The sequence below is a fragment of the Lampris incognitus genome, chromosome 15 (assembly GCF_029633865.1).
Source record: "Lampris incognitus isolate fLamInc1 chromosome 15, fLamInc1.hap2, whole genome shotgun sequence".
NCBI classification, from domain to species: Eukaryota; Metazoa; Chordata; class Actinopteri; order Lampriformes; family Lampridae; genus Lampris; species Lampris incognitus.
Genome location: NC_079225.1, coordinates 23,239,932 through 23,267,652, shown reverse-complemented (window position 1 = coordinate 23,267,652; position 27,721 = coordinate 23,239,932). Strand labels below are relative to the sequence as shown.

At 42.4% G+C, this 27,721-nt stretch overlaps 2 protein-coding genes across 3 annotated transcripts in view; both read left to right on the top strand.

Annotated features, from left to right (window-relative positions):
- Positions 1-3,521: 3,521 nt before the first annotated feature.
- On the top strand, positions 3,522-9,228 carry batf (basic leucine zipper transcription factor, ATF-like). The gene is made up of 3 exons (XM_056295078.1): positions 3,522-3,623; positions 4,848-4,952; positions 8,782-9,228. The coding sequence occupies exons 1-3, from the start codon at positions 3,558-3,560 to the stop codon at positions 8,986-8,988; spliced, it is 378 nt and encodes a 125-aa protein (XP_056151053.1). The 5' UTR covers positions 3,522-3,557; the 3' UTR covers positions 8,989-9,228.
- A 1,439-nt stretch (positions 9,229-10,667) lies between these two features.
- The window catches only part of flvcr2b (FLVCR heme transporter 2b), a 32,598-nt gene continuing 15,544 nt past the window's right edge, over positions 10,668-27,721 (top strand). For both annotated transcript variants that reach the window (XM_056294560.1, XM_056294561.1), the window contains exons 1-6: positions 10,668-11,687; positions 15,661-15,802; positions 18,977-19,117; positions 21,295-21,362; positions 23,490-23,593; positions 25,200-25,310. In XM_056294560.1, the coding sequence (XP_056150535.1) occupies positions 11,109-11,687; positions 15,661-15,802; positions 18,977-19,117; positions 21,295-21,362; positions 23,490-23,593; positions 25,200-25,310 (1,145 nt within the window). In that variant the 5' untranslated portion in view covers positions 10,668-11,108. The remainder of the gene's footprint in view (positions 11,688-15,660; positions 15,803-18,976; positions 19,118-21,294; positions 21,363-23,489; positions 23,594-25,199; positions 25,311-27,721) is intronic.

Below are 27,721 nucleotides of genomic sequence, written 5' to 3'. Positions count from 1 at the left end.
CTTACTAACGAGCAACATGTTAAGCACAAAATTGTTTGCATATAAATATCGATATCTCAGTGATATCTTAATGGCTAAACAGCTTGACATCAGAGTTGTGCTTAGCTTACCTCCTGACCAGGTTACCTTTCCCAAATGTACTCTGGACAGAACTCCCAGCCACATTTAAACCAGCACACAGTGTCGTCTGAGCATTAGTCATGTGACCACCTACAAAAGTTAAAGGTCAGAAATGGGCTTGTTCGTAATGATGACATATTGTTGGGTTTGGAAGATGTTAAGTGACTCCTACCCTGTCGGTGAACCACCGACTGCTGGGAAATCCTCAGGCCTGTATGCATTGTAAGGATTAAGCTAGAAGTAGCCCTGACTATCACCAGGCTAGGGTTAGCCTATTCCAATGCTACTGTCACCGTTTCCGGGTGGGCTATGAAATGTGGGGCCAAAAATGGTGAAAGCTGATTTCTATTCATTCATTCATTCATTCATTCATTCATTCATTCATTCATTCATTCATTCATCCATCCATCCATCCATCCATCCATCCATTCATTCATTCATCAATTAATTTTTGAGATTGTACACATCCTCAGTAAAATTCAGACATCTTCAAACCATGGGTGGATACTGGATACCAGGTTCGGCTCAGTATCGAACCAGTGTTACCCGTACCATAATTGTGTTAACAGTGACTACGTTATCCTTGTTTTCGCAGGTCTTACAGACATGGCTTACATCTCAAGTATGTGAAAAACCCTCTTTTAATTGAAATTTAAAGCACTTTGCGGCCCTTTTCTTCAATTTCTTTTAGGTAACAGAGAATCTTCCCACAGTCTTTTCCTGTTGAATAGAGATGACAAATAGGGCCGCTGTCCTTTTCTATATCAAAAAAGTAGGACTGACTGTAAATCAGGAACACTTTATTTGTCTGGGGGTGAACACGATTTCCCCCCAGCTTACAGCAGTGCAACACAAAGACAAAAACACATATCCAAGAACTACAAGAACACATATCCAAACTAAACAAAAAAAATTACAATGCAGCCAGGATGACTGTCTGAACTGCTGGTCTGCATGGGCTAGCAGTTAGCTTAGCCTACCCCGCTTCCGCGTCCTGTCAGATCACCCTTGGTGTTACCTCTTCGGGCACGGTCCCAGGCAGGGCCATGGTCCATGGGCCCACCGGACCCAGCAGACCAGGCTCTCCCTGCCCATCCAGCACCAGCTCGCCCAGCCATCAAACGAAGACACAAACTTAGACACAGACGTGGACAAAGACACTGTTAATATCTTTATTATATATGCATTCCCTTGACTCGATCTGAGTGGTTGGTGCATGCGGTTGTATAAAATGTTGTCCATCATGGTGTTCCCTCGGTGTTCCCTCTAATGTCGACAAAGTCACCTTCACTAAGTGATTTTTGGAGGAAAAAAACCAAACAAACCCCGAACCAGAATGAAAATATCAAAGCACGTACGTTGTCTTGTTGGTACATTTTGGACGTCAACACGGTACAACTGTTGTTTTTGAGCTCTGCGTACATTCCTCAAAGGCCTCCGAAGGAGTTTATGAGTACACCTCTACTTAGAGGAAACTTAAACAAACAAAAAAACCCTCAGGCCACTTAAGGAGTTTTGAAGGGGTTTTGTTGTTGTTGTTTTCAGCATCACATGCGGCTCAAACCATAAAGCGGGCCACACAACGTCGGCCACGCAGCGTCCAACCTGATTTGTTTCTATAAGCTGTGTGTACACGTATTGTGTCTGAGCCCTGGTTCAAAAGAATTAGGCTAATCTGCCTCGCTTTTTTTCCCTTCATTTTTTTTCCACTCTTTACTGTTTTGGACAGCGTTAAATGCCAAGCATTAGAAACGTCTGCCCTCGTCCAAGCTCTTCATGATTCCTCTGATGGTGGAACATGTTTTTGTGTGGGAGGGCTGTGCTGCCAGGCAAAGCTGCTTTGGTCCTGATTTTCTCTTCTTTTTTTCTTTTCCCTCTTGCAAGAAAATCTTGATGTTGCTCCATCAAATGCCACCGTGAGATCAGTTTGGGCGACACCATGAATGCAAAAACAAAATAACAACAGCAACTTTATGACATGGCGGCTTCTGAGTTTTGCGCACATGACTCTTTTTTTTCTTTAAAGCCAGCGGTATGTATAAATGTGGGAGATAGACCATGAAGATGAAACATCATTGAACAACCCTCCCACAGCCAAGTGGATGTGAATACACACACACACACACACACACACACACACACACACACACACACACACACACACACACACAAAGAAAAATTTCCACTGGGTTCATTTTCCGAATATCTGAAGTTTCAGCGTGTTAGAAATTTGCTTAAATGTTTATTGGTGTCGATACCCTTAAACTCTACGTGTAGTCATCTACAGTAAACCGACTCAGAGGAATTTCTAGGTGGGGTGTTGGGGAGCCCCTCAAGCTTTTCCCCATCCCCATCTCCCTGAGACAGGTATCACTGCTGCAGCTGGTGTGGCGTATGCCCAGAGACCAGAGGCCGATGGAGGAAAGCACCATTTGCAAATGTGCAGGACCCAGTCATCCATGTAGAGCTTCTCTCTCGACACAGGAGCAATTTCAATAGATGCTTTAACTGAGACATGTCTATGTGTCTGATTTAAAAAGAGAAAGAAAGACTGTGAGCCCCCCCCCCATCACCATCACCACCACATACACACACTCGCTCACACACAAACACACACTCACAATACACACAAGTATCGTTGCAAGGTGAGTATCCTGTGCAATTTAGAAGAGAATCCCAGCCATCTGTCTAACCATGAATGAATGGACAGAGGGCGAGCAAGGTTTTGCAGGTAATGGGCAAACGGTTGTATTTTGGGAGAACGTGTGAAGGGACGCAGACGCAGCATTGTGCGAACAAAATTAATATTGCTGTGCCATTGAGTTCATATGGTGATCCTTTTTTGTCGCAATTTCTCACCTTTGTAGTAAATACGGACTCTTTCTGGAGTTTACAAGATTACACCATATGCTAGGAAGTTTACATATGTGAACTTTTTATGAGACATGTGACTTCCGGTTTAATGCCTTCCTCCTGGTCCTTACCAGAAACCGCATCAGATTCGGTTATTAGGCAGGCACCGTGTCTCGCTGTGTGTGTGTGTGTGTGTGTGTGTGTGTGTGTGTGTGTGTGTGTGCGCGCGCGCGCGAGCATGTGTGTGTGTGCGTGTGAGCGAGAGAGAGGAAGGGAGGGACCAAGGAAGAGAGGGCTAAAAGGAAGAGATCGTAAATGAGAGTCAAAGAAAAGGAGTGACAGCAAGAGAGAGAGCGAGAGAGCGAGAGAGAGAGAGAGAGAGAGAGAGAGAGAGAGAGAGAGAGAGAGAGAGAGAGAGAGAGAGAGAGAGAGAGAGAGAGAGGGAAGAAAAAAGTCATTACTCATTAAGTGATGAGCCAAGTTCTCTGCAACACTCTTTCTGGTACATTGACCGTCACACTCACACTTACAAACCGAAAGCAGAAGTGGAGAGCAGCAAGGGGTTTCAGGCGCCACAGTTGGCTATGGCTCAAGGCTCTGACAGTAATGACACAAGTTACCATAAGTCCCCATCGCCGAGCAGCAGGCTGGTAAGTACACACTTTATTCTAACGCGCTACAACGAGGCATGTTTGGTCAGAATTCATTCGGGTACGTCACATTTCTTGAGTGATGGATGCTGAATAAGAGAAGAAAAAAATAAAAAACTGGTTGAGAGAGAGAGAGAGAGAGAGAGAGAGAGAGAGAGGAGGGAAAGTGCTTCACGTGCTTACCTGTCAAACACCGAATGTTTTCCCGTGACCTTTCATCGTGCTTGGTGCACATTTGACGAATGGAGTGTCGTTGTAGAACGTGCTCCTGCCTGTTTCTGGCTTCTTATGACACTTTGCCGGAGTCTTTCACATGCACACACACACACACACACACACACACACACACACACACACACACACACACACACACACACACACACACACACACACACACACACACACACACACACACGTGGATTGACTCGCTCCGCCGTAGGTTTAGGCAAATACTTATCAGTTGAACAAGTAGCGGAGGTTAGTCGTTTCTTTTTGGAGGAACCGAACTGTGATAGGAGGGATGTTACAGAGTCTGTTTGACACGTTTGTTCCTATCAACGTGAATTCTCTCACATCATCACACGTGACGGCTGTGCTAAATGGTTTCATGTGTGAAGGTCTCCTGCACATTGCACCCCTACGCTTGTTAAAAAAGCATGTAAGAAAATGGTTCACAATTTTTCTTTTCCCCCAATGAATTGCACTACTAGAGTCACTCAAAGTGGATAAGGCAAAGTATAGATAGGACATATTTTCCAACAATAAATACTCAACTTGGTATAAGAATTAAGATTTGGCTAACTGGATCTACTCTGCGTGCTCGCTAGATGGCTAATTCAACAAAATGCTTCAATGAATGACACGGTGGGCGTTCTAGAGTCACAGAAAAAAAAATGCAATGAATTATATCCTTTGTGCACAATTGACTCAGCGTTTTGACTTTGCTTAGTTATTCTGATACCACATAAGTGAAGGTTAGGACATGAAAGAGGGTGTGCCCAAAGTTCAACCGATCACTCAACCACAACCTTGCCCAGCTTCTGCCATTGTAATTATAATGCCGTTTTCTTTTAAACTGTCAATAAGGCCGGTTTTAGCCTTGCGAATCAATGTTGCACCCAAAACATGCGAGTGTACGACAGCCATTTTTACCAAATTTGAGACGTTCCAAGGTTTTAGGCTGTTGCATAAGCCTCAAATTTAGGCCTTTGTGTGTTTTCTCAGGCTTCCACAGATGATGCAAAGAAGGTGATGCGGAGGGAGAAGAACCGGATTGCAGCTCAGAAAAGCAGGATGAGACAGACTCAGAGGGCCGACAGTCTGCATTTGGTGAGTAAACGTTCAATACAAGAGGCTAGTCATTGAAAGAACCAGATCTGAGAGCAAACTACCCTAGAATTTGAATAGCTAACCTTGCAAGACCTTGTTCAAACATGCCTATATGATGTTGCATTAAAAAGAAACGTTATTTCATAAATGAGAAAGTAGGCCTTCCACATAGTGTACCAGTTTGCACAGCAAAGTAAGTTACACTTGTGGTGCATACTATATGTAACCCAGTTCAAAACTCACAAAACCCCTATATTGTAACAGTATCACTGCATGGTAATAGTAGTGATGACAAATTCATGATGGTGACAGATTATTCATAATGAGCGCCAACTACTCAGTAATAGAGAAAAATGAGGTGGCCGTTTCACCACATGGTTCTCACACAGAAGCTTTGTCAAAGCTGGTAACTCAACTCAGATCAATATGACAGCCCAGACCTCCACAACGAATGCCCAAAACTTCACAGTCTTGATCTGTCTTTCAAGGCACCCATGCAGTGCCTCTGTCTCTGGGCATTGGTTTGCATTATATTTACAGGACGCTACCTGACCATGTGGCGATGTGTCATGGCTCCTGTTGAGCTGCACACTTGGATGCTTCTCTGTGTGTTTGCAGAAGCCCAAGGAATAAATTATCAAGTGTGGGCGTAACTCCTTTTTCCAGCAGAACCCACCACCAGAGATTATTGCACTGAATCTAAATATCAAAAGTAGGTTTTGGCCCACGGCTTTATTCAGTGCTCTCATCCTCCTCCTTTGTGCAATCCCTGCATGTGATGAATGGTGGCCAACGCCAGAGCTCACTCTTTCATTACAGCTGCTCTCTCTGCTCCTTGGCTATGTGCATCAGGCCTTTTGACACCAATTTTCACAGTATCTTAAAGAGAGAAGCGCAGATGTTTCTGATTTCTTATTGCAAGCATCTAGCTTTGAAGCTAGTGGACTTAATCGACGGGAAGGTACAACTACAGGCTTTCTATTGCCCTCTCAACGTTGGAGTTATCAAACCCATTTATCAAGTGAGTAAAGGAAATTGACACCCCTGTGTGACTACTATTACTTTTGGCTGCTCCCGTTAGGGGTCGCCACAGCAGATCATCCGTTTCCATTTCTTCCTGTCTTCTGCATCTTCCTCTGTTACACCAGCCACCTGCATGTCTTCCCTCACCACATCCATAAACCTCATCTTTGGCTTCCTCTTTTCCTCTTCCCTGGCAGCTCCATATTCAGCATCCTTCTCACAATCTACCCAGCATCTCTCCTCCACACATGTCCAAGCCATCTCAATCTTGACTCTTGTGCTCTCCAAATCGTCCAACTTGAGCGGTCCCTCTAATGTAATCATTCCTAATCCTGTCCTTCTTCATCACCCCTGGTGAAAATCTTAGCATCTTCAACTCTGCCACCTCCAGCTCCGCCTCCTGTCTTTTTGTCAGTGCCACTATCTCCAAACCACATAACTTAGCTGGTCTCACAACCATTTTGTAAACCTTCCCTTTAACTCTTGCTGGTTCTCTTCTGTCGCAAACCACTCCTGACACTCTTCTCCACCCACTCCACCCTGCCTGCACTCTCTTCCTCACCTTCTCCTGCCCTCCCCGTTACTTTGGACAGTTGACCCAAAGTATTTAAACTCATACACCTTCGTCCCCTCTACTCCTTGCATCCTGACCATTCCACTGTCCTCCCTCACATTCACGCATAGGTATTCCGTCTTGCTCCTACTGACTTTCATTCCTCTTCTCTCCAGTGCATACCTCCACCTCTCCAGGCTCTCCTCAACCTGCACCCTACTCTCACTACAGAGCACAATGTCATCCGCGAACATCATAGTCCACAGAGATTCCTGCCTGATCTTGTCCGTCAACCTGTCCATCACCATTGCAAACAAGAAAGGGCTCAGATCCGATCCTAGATGTAATCCCACCTCCACCTTGAACCCATCTGTCATTCCAACCGCACACCTCACCATTGTCACACTTACTCCCCTTCCACCTGATCTCTTGCACACACAGTACGTCTACCTTTCTTCTTTCCATCATATCAGCCAGCTCTCTCCCTTTACCAGTCATAGTGTCAACATTCAAAGTTCCAACTCTCACCTCCACACTCCTACCCTATCTCCTGTCTCGCTGCCTCTAGACAGGCCTCCCCCCTCTCCTTCTCCTTCGCCCAACAGCAGCATAGTTTCCACCGGCACCCTGCTGGTTAACACTACCGGTTGTTGGTAACCTGGACCTCGACCGATCCGGTATGGAAATCTTATTTATGACCCGCATATTTGATTTGGCAAAGATTTTATGCCGGATGCCCTTCCTGACACAACCCTCCCCATTTATCCGGGCTTGGGACCGGCACTAAGAATGCACTGACTTGTGCATCCTCAGTGGCAGGGTTGACACCCCTGCGTGACACCAAAGAAAATCTTGCAAATGTTGGTTTGGACATTTCCTCAGCTACCTCTTTCGCTGACCTCTATTTGTGCACGTTAACCTGGTTTTCTTTTTCTGTGTGATTTGAGGCTTCAGAGAAGAAAAAAAAGAAAAAAAAGAAAAAGAAAAATCTGCTCGGTTAACAAAAACTATCTTGTGTGCAGCTTCTTCGTTTGAACTTTATCAGATGAACTTTAGGAATTTTGGAGTCATTGAACCTCAAACAAATGTAAACTGTGGGTGGCAGTTGATCCAGTGTTGGTGATTTGAATCAATGGCTTTCTTCCTGCTCAGTATCTTGAACATCATCGCTCTCTTCAGGCCCCGTAAAGTCGCACACAGCGATGGGGTACCACAGTGCCTTTTTCTATTTTTTTTCTGTGGTTTTGGTTTTGTCATATCACTTGATAAACAGGAAGATGAATTTTCCTGCACTACGACACTAGGCCTGTTTCCTCTCTCTTCAAGAGTATTTTTCTCTTCAAAGAAAATGAGCTTGCATTGTATGTCGTGGGCAGGAGGGGAGAAAAGAGGTAGTCACTTCTGGTAAAATGGAGACAGCAGTGGGCTGTATTTGGCTAAGTGACGTATTCGCAGGGGTTTGCCCAAAGAGTATCAGTATCTGACAACAAGGATCTATTGCTTTGGTGTTATAATGTCTGGCCACAATACTATGACCTTTAATGCAGCGACCCAAGTGGAACTTTTTCTCCCCTGCAATTCTCACATTGCAAAGAAGAAGTATTATTACCCACTAGCTTGCAGTTAACACCACCGATCCTACATATAAAAGCTGTATTCACAACACAGGTGACAGGAATACTACCCAATTATGTGATCTGTGTTTTGTAATATCAGCTGTAGCGGTGGTGACTTGTGGGGCTGCTGCCTCGTTTTATTTTTTACTACTTTATTAACCCCTGTGGGGAAATACTTTCTCTTCATTTAACCCCTCCTAGCTGTGTAGCTAAGAGCAGTGGGCAGCCGCCGTGCAGCCCCAGGGACCAACTCCAGTTCTTCTTTCCATTGCCTCAGTCAGGGGCACAGACAGGAGTATTAACCCTAACATGCATGTCTTTTTGATGGTGGGAGAAACTGGAGCACCTGGAGAAAACCCACCACAGACATGGGGAGAACATGCAAACTCCACACAGAGGATAGCCTGGGATGACTCCCAAGGTTGGACAACCCCGGGATTTGAACCCAGGACCTTCTTGCTGTGAGGGGATAGTGCTAACCACTGGGCCACCGTGCCAGTTTGTCGCATCACCTTTGTTTACTTTCTGTCATCCCTCCGAATCCAAACGTTGACTTTACATAGGATAGCCTACAGTCATTAGGCTTACGAGGAGCATGTTTGCGTGAGTGCTAACCTCTCATGTTTTCTGCTTTCAGGAGAGCGAGGCCCTGGAGAAAGAGAACGCTGCCCTAAGGAAGGAGGTGAAGCGGTTAACAGAGGAGGCCAAGTATCTCTCCTCTGTGCTGAGCAGCCATGAACCTTTGTGCACTGGCCTAGCACCACAGACGCCAGACCTCCTCTATCCTCCACATCACAGCAACTATCACCACCAGCACATCGCTGTTCCACACTACCAGCACTGACCTGACCCAATGCTGAGGTGGCCGTAAGACATGCTGCGAAAGATGACTGACCTCAATGCAGAGTAAATGGACTTGGAAAGGGGATATGGGGGGTGGGGGTGATATGCATTGCCCATAGATTTTAGCCTGTAGACAGTTTCCCCACATGACCGTTTACATTTTTGTCAGAGTGGGGAATATCCATAAAGAATTGTATGTTGGGCCAGTAAACCCCACCTCGCTCCAGAGAGCGACAGGGTTTGAAACCAAACTGGAGAGTTTGACAAGAGGTACTTATCCGAAAACTATTTATTATGCTTCTGATCATCTATTTGCTCATATTTGAATAATTGCAGGGATCAGCATGTGAAATTATTTGACTTGATGGGTGGAACTATGACCGTTGAACTAGTCGTATGTTTACATTGAGACAGAATTCCAACCTATATTAGGGTGACTCAGAAGTATTTTATGTTAATGTTTTGTTTTCTTTTGTTGTTTTTTTTTTACAAGTGTGATAGAGAGCACATTTTCTGACATGTCATGTGTTAGTTTTATTTTTAAAAAATCTAATGTGAGATTTTTAGGTACTGTGTTATAGACATGTTGGCGTGTATTGTGTTGTAAGATACATTGATATCACTCAGGAGAAGCCTTCAGCATACGTAAGATTTGATTGTAGACGCACCTGGAATGTATAGTGAATGTGCTTTAGGTTGACATGAGCCAAAGCTTGGAGTCAAACAAAGGCTCTGCACTGGCAGATTGATTGATTGATTGATTTATTAATTGATTGATTGATTGGTTGATTGATTGATATAGTGGTGGTAACTATCAACAGTGCTGATTTGTGAGAAGGCCAAGTACAGATATTTATTAAATGTGATTTCTTATAGCTGATCATTAATAAGTTCTGTAGTGATGTTTCTATGTGTGGCTGCTATTTGTTTTTCCCCTGATAAATTTACCACAATACAATGTGTGTCCTGAGGTAGAGAGGTAAGCACAACGGAACTTCGCTTGAAAAAAAATGCCTTTTTACGTTCACAGCTGCAGCTGCATCGGGACTTTTTACATGTGGGTAAAACCGGAGGGAAGAGACCACCTTCATGGACTTTTTTGACATTTATCATTTTTTGGCATTACCATCGTTTTTACCATTGACCTATCAAGTCCCTAGGTGGCGCTGTTGGACCGCCATACTGTGCAGCATTACGTCAGCTAAGGGTCCATTTGTCCAGTTTGGAACTTTTTGTCATTGAAATGAACAGCAACGTTTATTTACCACGCCATCAACACCGTTGCGCTAAACCAGCGAATCACTGACCATGTTAAAGTAACAACGGGCTATTATGAACGGACAAAGATGAAGCCAAACAGTTAATTTATGCTGTCTTTTTTTTTTTAACCCGCTGGGAAAATCGACAAATACACAAACCTGGCGCTTTATCGGCAAAATGAATACTCGGACGTAAAAAAAAAAAGAAGAAGAAGAAGAAGAGGCAAAGAAATGGGGAAACCTCAAACTACCCACTCTTGCATACTTGAACGTTAAACTGTGAGCGAACATCAGAACAGGGAAGTTGGAGTGAATGAAACTCCGCCCTCGCTGACTATGTGGAGCTTTTGGGGAAGCGGCGGGGCTCCGTACCACGTGCTGGTTGACGGCGTACACCCCTGGGAGAACTGGGTGAGCGGCATATCCCAGTAACCTACGGTATCTGTAGCCAAAAGTCTTTGAATGGGGGGTTTCACCGTAAGTAGGCCGCTGAAGTCAAATTCAGCCAGGGAGGAGGTGTCCAGAGACTAACATGCGCTGCACAAGTTGTGAGTTTGCTCAGCCTCATTGTTCGTTAGCTCGAGAACTCAATCCGACAAACCCCGCTTTATTATAACTTCGAAAAAGTTTCATTCTAGCGGGCTACTTCATCGGAAAACCCCGATGTGAAGGTTATCCGAGGTTGTTGTTGAGTTTAAAGTGTAGCCTGTTGGGTGTCATGAATACTGGTGAAGTACTGTCTCAAAGCTAATTTATGCTACAGCAGCACTGTTTACAGCTGGCGGTTGATTAAAGTGCAATAGATCGACATCATAAAGGGCACATGAGTTGCGTGTATGCGTGGCTTTATTAAGGGGTAAACATGAGTGGGAAACCCACACCTGAAATGAACGATGACAAGAAGGCGAGTTTGGAGAACGATGCAATGACTGAGTCTGGTGGAAACACGGAGCCCCCCGGATCAGCGATCCCACAGCCGAATGGCCATGAGTCGATACGACCCACCCGTCTGTACAAACGAAGGTGGCTGATAGTTTTGTTGTTTAGCTCGTACTCGTTGTGCAACTCGTTCCAGTGGATACAGTACGGGATAATAAACAACATTTTCATGAGGTTCTACAACGTTGACACTTTCGCAATAGACTGGATGTCCATGATCTACATGCTGACTTACATCCCCTTCATCTTCCCTGTGACCTGGCTGCTGGATAAGAAGGGGCTGCGGGTCGTCGCGTTGGCGGCCACCGCGCTGAACTGCGCCGGCACCTGGGTCAAAGTGGCCAGCGTCAGACCGGACCTGTTTGCCGTCACCTTGCTCGGTCAGTTCTGCTGCTCTTTTGCGCAGGTGTTCATCCTCGGGATGCCGTCCAGGATCGCCTCGGTGTGGTTTGGTTCGGAGGAAGTGTCCACCGCTTGTTCCATTGGCGTCTTCGGGAATCAGGTATGTTGCAAAAATGATTTTTCAGGTTAAAAATTCACCGCCGAGGCATTACTTAATCAATGGTTAATTTTTCATTGGAAAAAATAAAAAAAAGAATCGGTTAACTTGATCACACTTCACACTCAATGTTCTTATTTGGCCGGTTGCGTAAATACGCGCGCTCACGCAGACACTTGCAGTGCCTTGGCTGGGTATACTCGTCCACTACGGACAATATGATAGATCATTGACATCACTATTAAAGACACCCAGCTGCAGAATCAAACGCTAACTAGATATGCGCTGTTTGCTGCAGAGATTGCTGCCAATAAACCATGTCAGCGCAGCCGTGGTCTGTGGTAGAAACTCACAACTGTTTAGGTCCCAAAATTGTCACATATCGTGGCCGCTCAAACAAGCACATTTATAAGTATGGTATGTTTAAGATAGACTTACTCAAATCAGTATAGGTTTATGCAACTACTTTCACATCACACAGTCAGTCGTTCAGTCAGCCAGTCACCCACTCACTACCTCATTCACTCTCACTCGCTCGCTCACTCATTTACTTAAAGCCAATAGCTGTATCCATGAATGGACCAATATGAAGGATGTATATTACTCTCATCCATGATCCACATCTGCACCCCCACTCCCTTTCGTCACCTTTCCTACTGGGCAATTCATGTCAGCATTGGTATTCAACAACATATATAAAAGAGACTGAGAGTGGGTTGCTTTCCACTGCCTGTTGGCTAGGGTTTTTATATCTAGTGTTAATAAACGAGAGAGAAACATCTTGAAATTATCCTCCATAATGATACTGACACAATATCGGAGCTATGTACTCGACACAGTAGACTACCGTATGTCAGTCCTTTGTCCTGATACTTCAGTCGTTCGTTATCATTTCCACTGAGCCTCGTTCTCTGAAAACTGTAGCAGCTGAACGTTGACAGTGAGGATTTTCTGTTATTGTTGCCTCCCACATAGTTAGAATGATGTTATTGAAGAAGCTTTAGATTTAGTATGCAGTGTTATGATAGATAAGTATAAACGTAAGACCAAAAAATAAAACGACATGAAGTTCAGATTAACCCTCTTAAGATATACAGGTTTAAGTACTCTTCATCCCTTGATGGCTACTAAAAAGATAATGTCATCTCTACGATAAGATTGAACTTTGATATTAAATATTCCTTTTAGTTTCGTTTATTCTGCTCCATAGTTGTCACTTGACTAATTAAATTTTTTCTCTCCATTGCACTGATTGTGTATAATCAATTTCAAAATAATCTGTGATTCACAATCTGCTTTGCCCTTATACGCATCCTGGGTGCTGTGACTGTTTTCAGAGACTTTAGAAGTTGAAATGAAATCCGTGTGAAACTGCACTCAGAGAACATTGAAGATCTGATTACCTTAACCACCTCTGGAGCTGGTAAGAGAGAAATTGGGCCACGATTACTCAGAAATGTGGATGCAATACATTTACATTAAACCCATCGCAGTTATGTAAAGAGAAATAAACTCCAACCAGAGAGGGTAAACAAATCACACAGGTGGCTGGCAGGCAGGTAAGATGGCAACATATAGCACTAGTCAAATATATAGTATTGTCAGAATTCCTGTGTACGAAACACATGAGGTAGGCTGTTTTTGAATGTAAAGGGTAGTAGAGGATGTAATGCATGCGGCAGTCTCTCAGGGAAGAGCAATCTGATTTTACTCTTTGCACTGGAGATGGATTTTCATGTCAGGTGTAAATATAATCCAGCTGAATCTTATCTACAAACTATTTGGCCAAGGTTCACATTATTATGACAATTACAGGCCTAATTGAGAACTTAGAAAGTATTCAATTCCTTGATAGAAAGACTAGGTTAATTAAGATATGAGAATATAATTTCCGGCTGTGAATAAAGTCAATATTTTTCATGTATCAGGTATACCTTTACCGTAACAGTCGGGGACAAAGTGTTATTCACTCTGTATAGCTGAAGAATAACACGACTGAAAAACATTAACCCAAAGCACTTCTGTGGGTGGATCACAACAACTCTTAATCCTATTCCCGAAATCCACTATGCATTCAAATACAGCAACTGGTTTCACAAGAGTCTTCATTATTGTTCAACAGAAAGATATGTCTATTTCCAATTGCCAAGGTTGCCCTGTTATTGGCACAACATGCCAAGAGGGGAGAAAGGTTCGAGTTAGTAGGAGTGGTTTGAGTAGGGCAAAAATTCTGGGATGTTGGCATCACATGACAACGTGGAGGTGATAAATAGTGGAACATGTGGCCGAGCCTCAAAAGCCAGTCGAAGCAGTGAGCTGTGAATGGGTTGCGGACACTGTCAGACACGCCGTCACGCATAAATAGTCAACACTGGCGACAGTAACAGCAGCTCTAGCAGCTGTCACTCTCCAGCGCATCTAAGTAAAGCCTTGTTCTACTGCAGCGGGTGTTTGCAGTTGCAGCCCTCAGGACAGCAGGCTAGGTCTTTCATGGGAGATCCTCCGGAGTAGGAATAAATACACAACAAGAGATCAGGCTGATAAAGTGTAGTGTCTCTCACGACTATTCCCCTCAGAGACAGGTGAAATGCCACAAAATAATTCTGAACCTGGCGGTGAAGAATGGCCCCATTCCAAGGCAGAAAAGAACCTCGCTCCAGGCCTAGCCTCCATACAGTGGAGCCCAGGACCTTTGTGCAGAGCCATCTCTGTTGGTTCCCGGTTAGACGTTGAGGCTTCGTGTGGAGACCGAGCAGAACTGGTCCCGAAGGCTGAGACCAAGGTTTACCTCCGTCGCTGGGTCATGCTGTTTCTCTTCAGTGGCGTCTCGGCCAGCAATGCCTTCATGTGGCTTCAGTACAGCATCATCAACAACATATTCATGCGTTTCTACAACATCAACTCTTTGGCCATTGATTGGCTGTCTATGATTTACCTGCTTACCTACATCCCGCTCATCCTCCCTGTTCTGTGGCTGCTGGACAACAGGGGCGTCCGGGACGTGGTGCTGGTGGGGGCAGCCTTCAACTGCATCGGTGCCTGGATAAAAATCGGTAGTGCAAGTCCGGATCTGTTCCCAGTCACTTTTTTTGGCCAGTTTGTGTGCTCGGTAGCGACTGTGTTTGTCCTGGGTATTCCGTCTTACCTGGCCTCTGTGTGGTTTGGCCAGAGGGAAGTTTCCACTGCCTGCTCCATAGGGGTTCTGGGAAATCAGGTTTGTCTGACCGTCTGTCTCTTGCAATTAAACGCCTTTCTCTGTCCATGTGTCTGCACAGTGATGCACAATCAATGTATAGCGACAAACAGCCCGACTGCTGTTTATGGGTATACAGTGCTTGACTGCACTGTATGTCAGAATCGGGTGGGACTTCTAGCACCATAGTGTGAGATTGCTAGGTTTATTGCTTGAGCCACCTGTAGAGACCCTCTGATGTTCTGTGTTAGTTCATTAGACTAAATCCGGACAGCTGGTTCACACCCGCCTCCACCGATCACACACTAATAAAAAAGCCACAACTTCAGATGTGAGATTAGTGTTTTATTTTTGCTTTAGCCTTCATTTGGAATATTTGTGCATGGTCTTTATATCAGAGAGGGTTTACTGAAGATAGTGAATATTCAAGATATATTTACAACTCATGCAAATGCTGCAAATAATACTGTACATGCCTGCAATGCAAAAAAAAAATTAATTGACATAAACAAGAGAAGAATAACAGATGCATATTTAATTCATTATACTGGGGCTGTTCACAGTGTGCAGTAATAGTGCTTTGCAGAGTTTTGGTTTCAAGCTAACAAGGACACAGGAAATCAACTTTAAAAGTTGCAATGATGATTTTGTTAAGCAAATGTGATTTTTTTATTCAATGGAAAAAAAATTGCGTACTCCTTTTTAACTTGATGTATTTCTGATTAACTTAATTACAGTGGACTAACATGGACAAGCTATATGTTTTGTTTGCTTGTGTTACAGCTGGGCATTGCCATTGGGTTCCTGGTGCCCCCTATCTTGGTGCCTAACGTGGATGATTTGGATGAGCTGGCTCACCACATCCGCATCATGTTCTACATCACCGCAGGAGTGGCCACCTTACTTTTTATCCTTGTTGTCATCGGTGAGACTTTTACTTTAAAGGCTTTTTCTTACCTCACATTGCATTTTTTTTACTATAAAACTGGATTTTTAGCGACTCTCGAATACCTGTTGTCCTCATACCATAATGTAGAAAAGAAGCAGTCAAATCTGGGAAATTAATGACACTACAGCTGAAGTTGCCATAGACACTATGCTGTTTCAAGCCGTCTTCATTTTGCTCTTTCCCTCATGACTCTGTATATTTTACAAGTCCTACGTTTCGGGTTTGTTTTGTCCTGGTGTTTGTGTAAGTCAGTTTTCCCCAGGTGCAGTGGTCCAAGTAGAGGTGGCTGTACAGTAATTTAATTCATTCTAAACCTGGGACAAAAATTACATTCAGTCAACATGAAAAAGAGCTCCCACACACACACACACACACACACACACACACACACACACACACACACACACACACACACACACACACACACACACACACACACTTCCCTCACGGGAGATTGAAAAATAGCAATCGTTGTGCAAGACGTGACATCATGCGGTACGCTTTGAAAGTGGACATCCAATACAGGGTTTGTCAGCAAACTGCAAACAATTTTGGTTTGGTCTTCGTGTGATGAGTGTCTGTCAGTTAGATTTTTATAATCCGTCTCTCATTAGGGACATAATTTTCAGATGGGGCTATGGGATATTGTTATCAGTTACTACTGTTCTTTGGCAGAAAGTTATGAAATGAACAGGACACGAGTATCAAAAGTTGTGCCTTTGACTCTGTGTCGGCTCAACATCTGTTGAACTTTCTCTCTCTGTCTCTGTCTCTCCCTCGCTGTTTGTCTGTTTCTCCCTCGCTCTCTCTCTGTCTCTGTCTCTGTCTCGTTTTCCACCATTCACTCCCACTTCCTCTAACTACAATTTTTCAATGCCTCTGCTTTTATAAAAATAACTTTATTGCAAAGTTTTGTGCTGTGGAAAAACTAAGACTTTATTCTCTGTTTTGGTTGTGTCATGGTGGTGGTTTTGTTGTGTGTGTGTATGTGTGTTTGCATGTGTGTGTGCATGTGCATGCGTGCATGTGTGTTTGTAGGGGGGGAGGTAGAAGTGACTAGCCACTGTACAGTAATAAACCAATGTTATAAGTGTGTGGCACTTCTTTGTGAGGGGCCAGGTCACGGCCATGCAGGAGCAAGACAGGATAAAAACACCATTGTCCTGTAAGGGGGGAGGGGAGTGGGGCTTATAAGCACTTTGCATTCGGAGAGACAAAAGGATGCTTGTAAAGGCATTCCATAGTTGTACCATGCACTGCACAAGCTCTGATGATAATCATCTGTGTTGTCTGTAGTCCCTTTCCCTGTCGATGGCGCACCTAACAGTGCAAGAACCTCAGCGCTCCCTGAATGGAGTGGAGAGAAATAACCAAGGAAGACTTCTATTTATAGGAGCCAAAGTGTACACTTCTTGCTGACACCATCGGGAAGTGTGTTGCATGTGGGTGTTTGTCCGTCCTTGAATCTGAGGTTGTTTTTTTTTTTCTATGACATTTTCCGACTTTTTTTTAAAAATCCTATCACAACAAATCGCAAGACGTTTTTATTATAACCGCACATAAATTTAGCAGTAAATTGAACGCGAATAATGTGCAAAGATAAAACATGCACTACTTTTGCATATCCCGCAGTTCTGTAGTCAGAGCTTTAAGGACTCGATGCACATATTCACGGTAGAATGTGCGGACTTTTTCCACCCTTTGTTCATTTGCAGATAGAGTTTGTGCACTCAAGGGATATGAATAACGTTGGGCTTCGCCTTTATGTTGCACTTGCTCACTCCAACCACCTAATTCATCTCAGCACATGCACACACACACACACAAAATGCTGTGTGTGATGGGTGTCCTGCTGGCAGGGCCATCTGGGACTCCTGAGTCATGGCCCTGGAACAAGCCTGTGAATCATCGGGGCAGACAAAGTTGTGCAACTCACAGATTACCCTAAATTGCTCATTCGAAGATAAAGTGGTAAGAATTTTGGATGTTGCCTCTCCAGCAAAGGAATCGATGGTAAAAGTAGAAACACCACAACCGCTGCCGGGGTGCGGAAGTTGTTCCAAAAGTGTTGACATTCCATATCCGCTCCAACATCTTTCTTTGTTGTTTTTTTTTAACACGAATTCCAGTAAGAGCATTGAAAATTGATTGATTTGTTCGTAGTTAGTTGGATTTTTTAATTGATATTTCTTGGCGCAGACTCGTTAAGGCAATCGTATCGATGAACAGGGTAATTTGTTATGATGAGGAGGGGCTGTTTACAGTACACAACTCTGCAGGTCTGATGGCCCTGGGCAGACTATGTTAGCGGTAATAATCACAAACAGAGACATCTGCACTGCTTTGTCCCCCCATGGGTCCCGGAGTCATTTTCTGTGGTCTTATCCAGGGAAAAAGGCAGCTTGAAATGTGCCGTATCACAGCGCTCACCCAAAAGGTTGCAATTGTGCACAGGCTCACTTGTTTTTCAGAAAGCCATGGTAGAACAGTGCATCCTGCGTATATACATTTATTGAACACGTGTGCTTGTGTGTGTGTGTTCATCCATCAAGAGGTCATTGCAGCTGTTCTGGGTTGGGCACACAGAAATAGTCAAGTTGGGCTGTGGGATAAAATATTTTCATGTCCATAAACAGGAGATGCATGGGGCAGCCACAGAGAATGGTTGTAGCCATTTTACCAGTGTTTTGTGTACCTCTTTTAAACTACTACTACTACTACTACTCCTGCTTTCGGCTGCGACAGCGGATCATCCGTTTCCATCTCTTCCTGTCCTCTGCATCCTCAGCCACCCCTTATACCTCATTTTAACCTTTTTATTTCTTTCCTTTTTTTTCTTTATTATACCTTTCTTTTTTATACCTTAAATTTTTGTACCTCTTTTCTTTTTTGTACCTCTTTTCTTTTTTGTATGCCTCTTTTTTATACCTCTTTTTTCTTTTTTGTATACCTCTTTTAAAGATGATCAAATATCATAGTGTCAATCAATAGTGAGTGTTATCTTAAACCTGGGTTGGGCCAAAGCCTGAATCATAAACTGATTTAGTAACATGGTTAGTATTTGCTATATTAAAGATATGAGTGTGTTGAGTTTATTTTAGGTATATTTAGTTACTGTATGTCATGCTTTTTTTTTTCTGTTCATGTCAGTTTTCCAGGAGCGACCCGAACTCCCGCCCACACAGGCCCAGGCCACCGCTCGCAGCATCCCGCCAGAGCAGTATTCCTACACAGCTTCCATCCTCAGGCTGCTCCGCAACAAGCCCTTCATTCTCCTCATCATCACCTATGGTTTGTTCACACCACTCTTCACAGTCGATTTCTCATCAGCTTCATGTGTTCTGCATAGCGTTAATTACAGAATAATAGAATATAATGTGCTAGCTCTGATGTTTTAGAGAAAATGTTTATGGATATCAGATGACTCTTGGGACAATGGATGACCCCATGACAGGAGGGTCATAGAAATAGATATGAATATTTTTTTTTGGATTTTCCCCCCTTTTTCTCCCCAATTGTACCTGGCCAATCACCCCACTCTTCCGATCCGTCCCGGTCGCTCCACCCCTCTGCTGATCCGGGGAGGGCTGCAGACTACCACATGCCTCCTCCGGTACATGTGGAGTTGCCAGCTGCTTCTTTTCACCTGACAGTGAGGAGTTTCACCAGGGGGACATAGCGCATGGAAGGATCACGCGATGCCCCCCCCCCCAAACAGGTGCCCCGACTGATCAGAAGAGGCACTAGTGCAGCGACCAGGACACATACCCACATCCGGCTTCCTACACGCAGACACGGCCAATTGTGTCTGTAGGGACACCCGACCAAGCCGGAGGTAACACGGGAGATTCGAAACATTGATCCCCGTGTTGGTAGATAACAGAATAGACCTCTATGCTACCCGGACACCCTCTAGATATGAATATTTTGACTGTACATCAGTAAGCAAAGGTTTTTAAAAGGTATCTATGTGTTCTTGTTTGGGCTTTGGTTTCAACCACTGCACCGTCAACAGTTTAAAGGACATGTCATACAAAGCAGATAGGATAGCCAAAATGAGTGGACCTTGAGATGTGAGAAGATAAAGGACTTTATTTTGGGCTGTTGTTAGTATTGATTTTAGCCATAAAATTATGAAACCCAGGCTTTGACGCATCATCATTCCTCTTGTCTCTCATCATTCTCCAATAAATACATTGACAAACTGTTAATTTGCAGATAGAAGACCCACAGAGATTTCTCTTTCAGAGCTTAATAATGTTTTACTACCTTATCGTGGAATCTGATAAAACTGTATTTAACTGGAAGTAAGTATTTAAAGATAATGAGAAGATGATCTTGTCTTCCCCAAGGGGTTCAAAGTTCGTTCATGGTTTGACAATGTTTGACAGAATGTTTTTGCTCACTTGCCCCGCAGATCAAACATTGCATGAAATCAAATAACAATTGGGTGAATTTGAAATGAGTTTTGCAACAGCCTGTTTACCATAATTACTACTGCATTTCTCGGTCTCGGTAAATGGAGCCATAGCTAACAGCTGTTTGCAGTTTAAGAAAGCCACTGCATTTTAACCTCTCATGGCCATGCCATTTCAAGTCATTCTCATCGTATAACTATTATCGGTGTGTGTGTGTGTGTGTGTGTGTGTTGCCAGATAACTGCTGAGGTTGCTTTGTGTGAAGTTCATTTGACTCTTACCTCACTTGTCTGCATCTCAGAAGAGGCATCTACTTTTTGTGTGAATAACACGCCATTGTTTCATCTTCCTCTCTCACTTCAGCTCAGTAAAACTATGGGTAATTGTTCTGTAGCTCCCTGTTGTATTTGTTACTGTACTATGGTACTGAGTACTGCGACAACACATGTGCTCTACTGACAACTAGAAACATGGCATAGCTAACCATTTGATCATATTATGTATTTGTGTGAGGAACTGAGACAACTGAAGGCCCCAAAAGGAATCGACTATAAGTTTCTGTTTTTTTTACTTGTCCGGCTGGTCCTACGACTTATATTCCAAAGTGATTTATACAGTGTACTTTTGTCGGGCGAATACGTTGCATTTCAAGTAAGGCCACTAGATAGCTCTGTTTAATCTTGTGACTCAATTGAAAATACTGTACTGCCATATAGATGCGACTTATACACCGAAGCGACTTATATGTTTTTATGGTTTTTTTCCTTGCAATACGTATTTTTTGCTGAGTGAAATATATACTCCAGTGCAATTCATAGTCTGGGAAATACGGTAGTTATACATATTTTTAATCCATTTGTCAATAACTCAATTTTGAGAGTGATTAAAAAAAAATCTTCAGCCTTCTGCTGCATTTGTCCCTATTGAATATTTTTGGTTTGCTGAAACTCCAACGATTTCCCTGATGTTATGAAATGTGCACTGAATCCTGTGTAAGGTTTGTTATTTATGATGTGTAGACTTTATTTACAAAGTGTTTCATTCCTGCAGGACTCAACGTGGGTTGTTTCTACGCTGTTGGCACCCTTCTCAACCGTATGATCATCGAGCACTACCCTGTAAGTCCTCTCCTTGGTTCTGATAAAGTATTTATAGAAAGTTAAACTCAGTCAATACGGTTCAATTCAATTTGATTCAGTTCAGTTTGATTCAAATTCTTTAATGATCACACAGCCAAGGCTGGTGGGATTGGTTTTCACTACAGCATAGTAATACATCTCAGTTCTAGTATAAAACCATTACAGCGTCACCATCATCCAATTTGACACACAATAAAAACAACACCTAGTATATTGTACATTGCAGTACACATTAAATTGACATAGCACTTCACAACTGCCTTAAGACACCTAATGCATAAGACTCATCAATTTTTTTACAGCAAAAGGGTCTAAAGAGGAATTTAACTTCTGTAGTTTTATTTTTCTCAGATTAAAACTTTCCTGTTTTATCATTGTTCTACTCTGTGGGTTTTATAATCCAACTGTCAATTTTTATTTGTCAGATTCCACCTTTTCCAACCAGAGAGACCTGTTTATGTTGTACCGTTTCATTCTTGTTTCATTCATTGATATCTGCAGTAGCCTCTAAAACAGGGACCGGCAACCTTTTGGATGTCCCGTGCCACTTCACAAAGTAAAAAAAAAAAAAATCACAGACCTGAGTGCCAATTCATTTTCATTATAAGCATTTATCTATTTACTTATTTATTTGCTGCTGTTGCTGCTACTGTTTGTCTCTCTATCTAGATTCCACATATGAAAAGATCTGCACTCTACACACACACACACACACACACACACACACACACTTTATTATTTGTGCAAATGTATGTAATTCAATCTTACTGATTTAGTGCGACCCTTGCTTGTCGCAATATCTGGTAACCACTGCTAGACGTAGGTCGTCGTTTACATTCACACTCTCGTCAAGAGCTACAATGAATACTGGCACATCTTTCAATGCAAGAGTTTGCTAGTGCCTTACGTTTTCAGCCATGTCTATAATGCACCTCTCTACAATTCTCTCAGAAATGGGCATTTCCTTGATCCAGTTGATAATCGTGTCTTTGTTTGGTAACCCATCAAATATGACCTGTGAACTGTTGAGGAAAGCCTCCTTTATATTCTCTCCATTGGAGAATGGCTTCCCATGTTAAGCAATGCATTGTACGACTTTATAGCTGCCCTCTGTAGCTTGGTTCTTGGCTGCATATCAGGTTGTAAACCCACTGCTTTGCTTCCCGTACTGGGCCACTGCCCTCTTGATTGATTCAGCTTTGTCAGCCTTTGACATTTTTCTCATGCCTTGTTTCAAAATCAAGTTTTACCCTTGAAGTTCAACAAACAACGTTTTCACAGCGTAGAGTGCGCACAGCTCGGTGTTTTTGCGAAATAAATCCAAATTCATTTGTCCAAGATGAAAGAGGTGAATATTAGACAACCTACTTTTTTTTTTTTTTGCTTCTGCCATCAGTTCTTGATATAAAGGAAAAAATAAAGCTAGCTAGCTATACTATGTTGTCTCTACTGCTGTAATGCTGCACTCGTAGGTAGATAAGAGGGAGGGGGATGATAGACCACGTCACTTGTGTGTGCTTTTTCTCTCAAAAACAATGGTGTATTTTGAGACTAATTAATTATTTGAGTATTATTTTAAATCAAATTGTTTTTTTTAGTTCACAATTAGGCTATATTTTATATGAAGAATTTTTATATTAAAAAAAAAGTATGAATTGGTCTGCGTGCCCATTTTAACGGCCTCCCGTGCCACGGTGGGCCCGCGTGCCATTGGTTGGCAACCCCTGTTCTAATATTTGTGTGCATGTGGTAGTGGTGGGGCTGTGTGTGTGTGTGTGTGTGGGGGGGGTAGGATAGCATATGCAGGGGTGGGCAATCTTATCCAGAAAGGGCCAGTGTGTGTGAAGGTTTTTGTTCCAACCAAGCAGTTACACACCTGATCCCACTAATCAACCAGTAGAGTCTTTGCTGAGGAACTTGATTAGGAGACACAGATGTGTAATTGCTTGGCTAGAACAAAAAACTTCACCCACACTGGCCCTTTCTGGATAAGAATGCCCACCCCTGGCATATAGGAAACTGCTTTATTCCATGCCTTTAATCTCTTAATTTTGAAAGATTATCTAGGGTCACCAACCTCTGTCGAATTCCTCCATGACTTTTTAGGGTGAAGAGTTGAATGCTGGGAGGATAGGCCTCACAATTGTAATTGCTGGCATGTTTGGTTCCCTAATCTGTGGCATCTGGTTGGACCGAACCAAAACCTACAAGTAAGTCAACTGGCACAAATGGAAAAGTATAGGAGGGGCTGTATTTCCTCCTTCACGATCCTGTCACTTTCTGTTGAAATTTTGGGAATTTCGAGGCGAAAACAAAAAGAGACAACAGTAAAGAAATGTATCACTAAGGGTGACATAGAGAATTCAGCAAGATTGGAAATGATGGGAAAGATGGCAAAAAGATGAAAAAAAAAAACACAACTTAATCACTGAATGGCAGTTAATGGTTTAAGTGCTCTCTCTGTATTTTGCCATGCGCCAGCTATGCAAGCACTGTCTTGAATTTCTTTGTAGTTGTAGTCTACGCAGGATCTGTTTGCTTTCATTTCCCTTTTCAGCTTGACACAAATTGTTTGATGATTATTTGTAGTTGATGGCTGTTGTGTTGGCTGTTGGGGCTCAAACTGTTTATCCAGGTGCATCTTGCTGCTCTAACGCTGATCTCTGACCTTATGGTCCTGCCTCACAGGCCTGCTGGCTGTGTAGCAATACTGTCCACACTGCCCCCCCCCCATCCACCCACTCCACTGGCTTGTCCTCTCCCACACATTCGTCATTGAATTAAGGAATGTGCACATGGTTGTGGTGCACATGCCGGAACTTGACTTTACTCCCAACACACGTTGCATTCAAAGACCATTTAGAGGCATTTCTCTTAACCTTTTTATGCATGGAAAAATCTTCAAGGAAGCTGTTTGATAAAAAATCTTTAAGATTGCAAGTTGTTTTATTTTCATAGGAATCTGCTAGAATTCTGCTGTACTCTGATTTTCATATACAGTGTGTTTCAGTAACTTTTGGAGTGTCTTACCACCAAATGTATTGAGTATGTAGTTATACAGTGCATTTCAGTAACTTTTGGTGTCTTATCTCCAAAGTGTGTTGAATATTTAGTTATACACTGCATTTCAGTAACTTTTGGAGTGTCTGTCTCCAAAATGTATTGAATATTTAGTTATACAGTGCATTTCAGCTAATTTTGGAGTATCTTATCTCCAAAATGTATTGAATATGTTGTTATACTCTGCATTTCAGTAACTTTTGGAGTGTCTGTCTCCAAAATGTATTGAATATTTAGTTATACAGTGCATTTCAGCTAATTTTGGAGTATCTTATCTCCAAAATGTATTGAATATGTAGTTATACAGTGCATTTCAGCTACTTTTGGAGTATCTTACCTCCAAAATGTATTGACTATGTAGTTTAACTAGATTTATTCAGTTAGATTCACCACAGTAGGATTTGTGTAATTATCATCATGGATGTCCATCATTTCAACATACGTATATAAAACTGCATTACATGTTTTTCACTTGGTAGGTTCATGTAAATTATTTTTGTAATCCGATTATGATGATTTGTGACCACTTTTTATTATTGTGACTTTCTATTAAATGAAAGAAGATAATCCCTGTAGAAATGATTATCAAATACAGGTTGGAGTAACAATGTCATTTATTTTCTTCGCAAATGTATCTCTAAATAACCCAACTGTTCATAAACTCACCGTTGATATGGTCACAGATAGTAAATCATGATTCACCAGCAACATTGCCTGATGTCGTTTCTTGCTGTTGTGTGTTTTGGGGTTTTCCAGACAAACCACCCTTGCGGTCTACTCCATGTCTCTGGTGGGGATGATCATTTACGCCGTCACACTCAGTCTGGGACACCTCTGGGTGGTCTTCATCACTGCTGGAATGCTTGGGTATTTATTATTATTATTATTATTATTATGTTTCATTGATTTATATTTTACTGCTGGGATAGGCTCCAGCATCCCCACGACTCTGAGAGTAGGATAAGCAGTTTGGATAATGGATGAATGGATGGACACCATTTATATTATGATTATTTATATCATTATTTTGATGTACTACATTGCATTTCAAGGCCATAAATAAATGATGATAATTATCATTGTTCAACTCAATTACAGTATTTATAGATTATAATCTGTAAGTACTGCAATTAAATTCAAGTTTTCCAATTCACTTTCAGAAAGGTGTCTACTTTAATGGACACGTTGTTTTTTTTCTTAGCTCTGACTACAATGTCACGTTATGTTCCAATGACAAACTACAAAATCTACTGCAAAAGACTTAAGTTATGTTCTCGCCAGGTGTCTTAGTACCAGTGTGTTTTCCACCTGAGGTGGGTGTGTGTTTAAAGTTAAACCTGAGGATTTGGTTTACATAACGTATTTCAGTACATTCCTTTTCTTGCCATTAATTTCGGGTTTGTTTATTTCAGAGGTCATATCCAAATGAAATCTCTTTTTATTGACTTTTAGGACAATGATTTACAGTCGTGTTTGTCTAGTGGTCAACTTTGGCTTGATATGCATCCGGAAAAGACATGCAAACACCAAAGCGCGCGCACACACACACACACACACACACACACACACACACACAGATGCCGCTTTTGTTTAGACTGACCTAATGTTCTGAATCCATAAATATCGATATGTATAACTTCTGTTTATGGTGATAAAACCTACCTTTAAAGATGATAAGTGACGTATGAGTACCCTAAACACCACTGTCATCACTGAAAAGGATCTATAAAGTTCACTGTACAGTACTTATATGTCCATTAACACGTCCAGTGAAAGTGCTTTTTTGATTTCACACCATTGTGTTGCTATGGAATCCCATAAGCACATCTTAAAATACCTCAGTTGTCCAGACTGGTGCGACAGATGCATTCATCCTCTGTGCAAAAACCCAACTACATGATGTACCATGCTTGTATGCATATGTACATGCATGCATGTATGGTACATTATGTATGTTGGCATGCATGGGCATGATGCATGCATGCATGCATGCCAAACAGCATAGAATATCCAGGTGACCCATCAGCATCATCAACAAAGATAACACACAAAAAGCTGATTTGCTAATGGCTGCTTAAGTAGCTTCAGCAAGCCTCAAGCCTGTGGTGGGATTCCTGGTGCTTAAATTATTAAATTAAAGGATGTTTGCTTTTTATACTGTAGTTACCTTCTTTTCCCCAGTGTACAAAGCCTTTGTCCCCAGGTAACGCCTGTAGTAAAAGTACATGTACAATGTGTGTGTGTGTGTGTGTGTGTGTGTTGAAGCTGGGATGTAAGTATTAGGTTTACGATCAGCATGATATGTACAAAATATCACTTGGTGTCCGTCCAGATGGGCTGTCATCCTGAACTCTCTTTGCCCTCCACAAGGCCTGGTGATCAAAAAGTGCTGTGTAGTTTCTATTTTCATTCATTCATTCACTGAAATTGTTTTTTCGTGGGTGCATTGAGGTCAGTAAACTGTGCAACAATTGAAAAGGTCTTAATTTTGACTATAGCAATGAATAGGGATGTCTTCAAAACAGAAATTTGAACATTTTAGTGTCAATGTGAAGTAAATTGAATCTCTCCTTTCAAAGTTATTGTAAGTTTTTGAAATTTTTTCATAACATTGACTGTGACTTTGAACTAGTTACCCCGAAATTCGTCTAGGGGCCATTACCTACAAATAAACCATACCAAAGCAACAACTTTTGAATATTTAAAGTACAAAATCATCAATATGTTAAAAACAGGGTTCGCTTGGCAAGAGGAATTCTTGCTTGATGTCTTTTTGTAAATGCTCGTAGCTAGGGATTTTCCGATCTGAGCCACAGCATCGGTATTGGGTCGATACTGGCCCAGAATGCTGGATCGGATATTTGAGGGGAGAAAAAAATATGATCCGATACAAATCATGGGGAAATCTAGCTTAAACCATTGCCTAAATGCTTGTATATTATATCTTCTTCTTTGTCTTCTTCTTCTTCGTCTACTTTCTGGCTCTCTTCTTCATATCAGCACTTCCCGTGCCACGCAGGAGGTAATCTATCTGCAGGATCTGAGACTGGATTTTTTTATGCTCTTCTGAAATCAACTTTGTACTCTATTGAGAGAAGAACTTGTCTGAAGGAAGAAATGGTCATTACACCACTGTGCAAATTTCAACACTGTAGGCTTTATTTCACAATGTCAGCAAATTTCACAATTTGTGCACATAAAATTAGAATAGACACGAGTACAACAGATTGTCCAGAACCCAAAATTAAACGCACCTTGGCAGAGAATCTGGAGGAGGA

Coding starts and splice junctions, on each gene's coding strand:
- batf (XM_056295078.1), top strand. CDS start 3,558: ATGGCTCAAGGCTCTGACAGTAATGACACAAGTTACCATAAGTCCCCA. Junction 3,624..4,847: donor CATCGCCGAGCAGCAGGCTG/GTAAGTACACAC, acceptor GTGTTTTCTCAG/GCTTCCACAGATGATGCAAA. Junction 4,953..8,781: donor GGGCCGACAGTCTGCATTTG/GTGAGTAAACGT, acceptor TTCTGCTTTCAG/GAGAGCGAGGCCCTGGAGAA.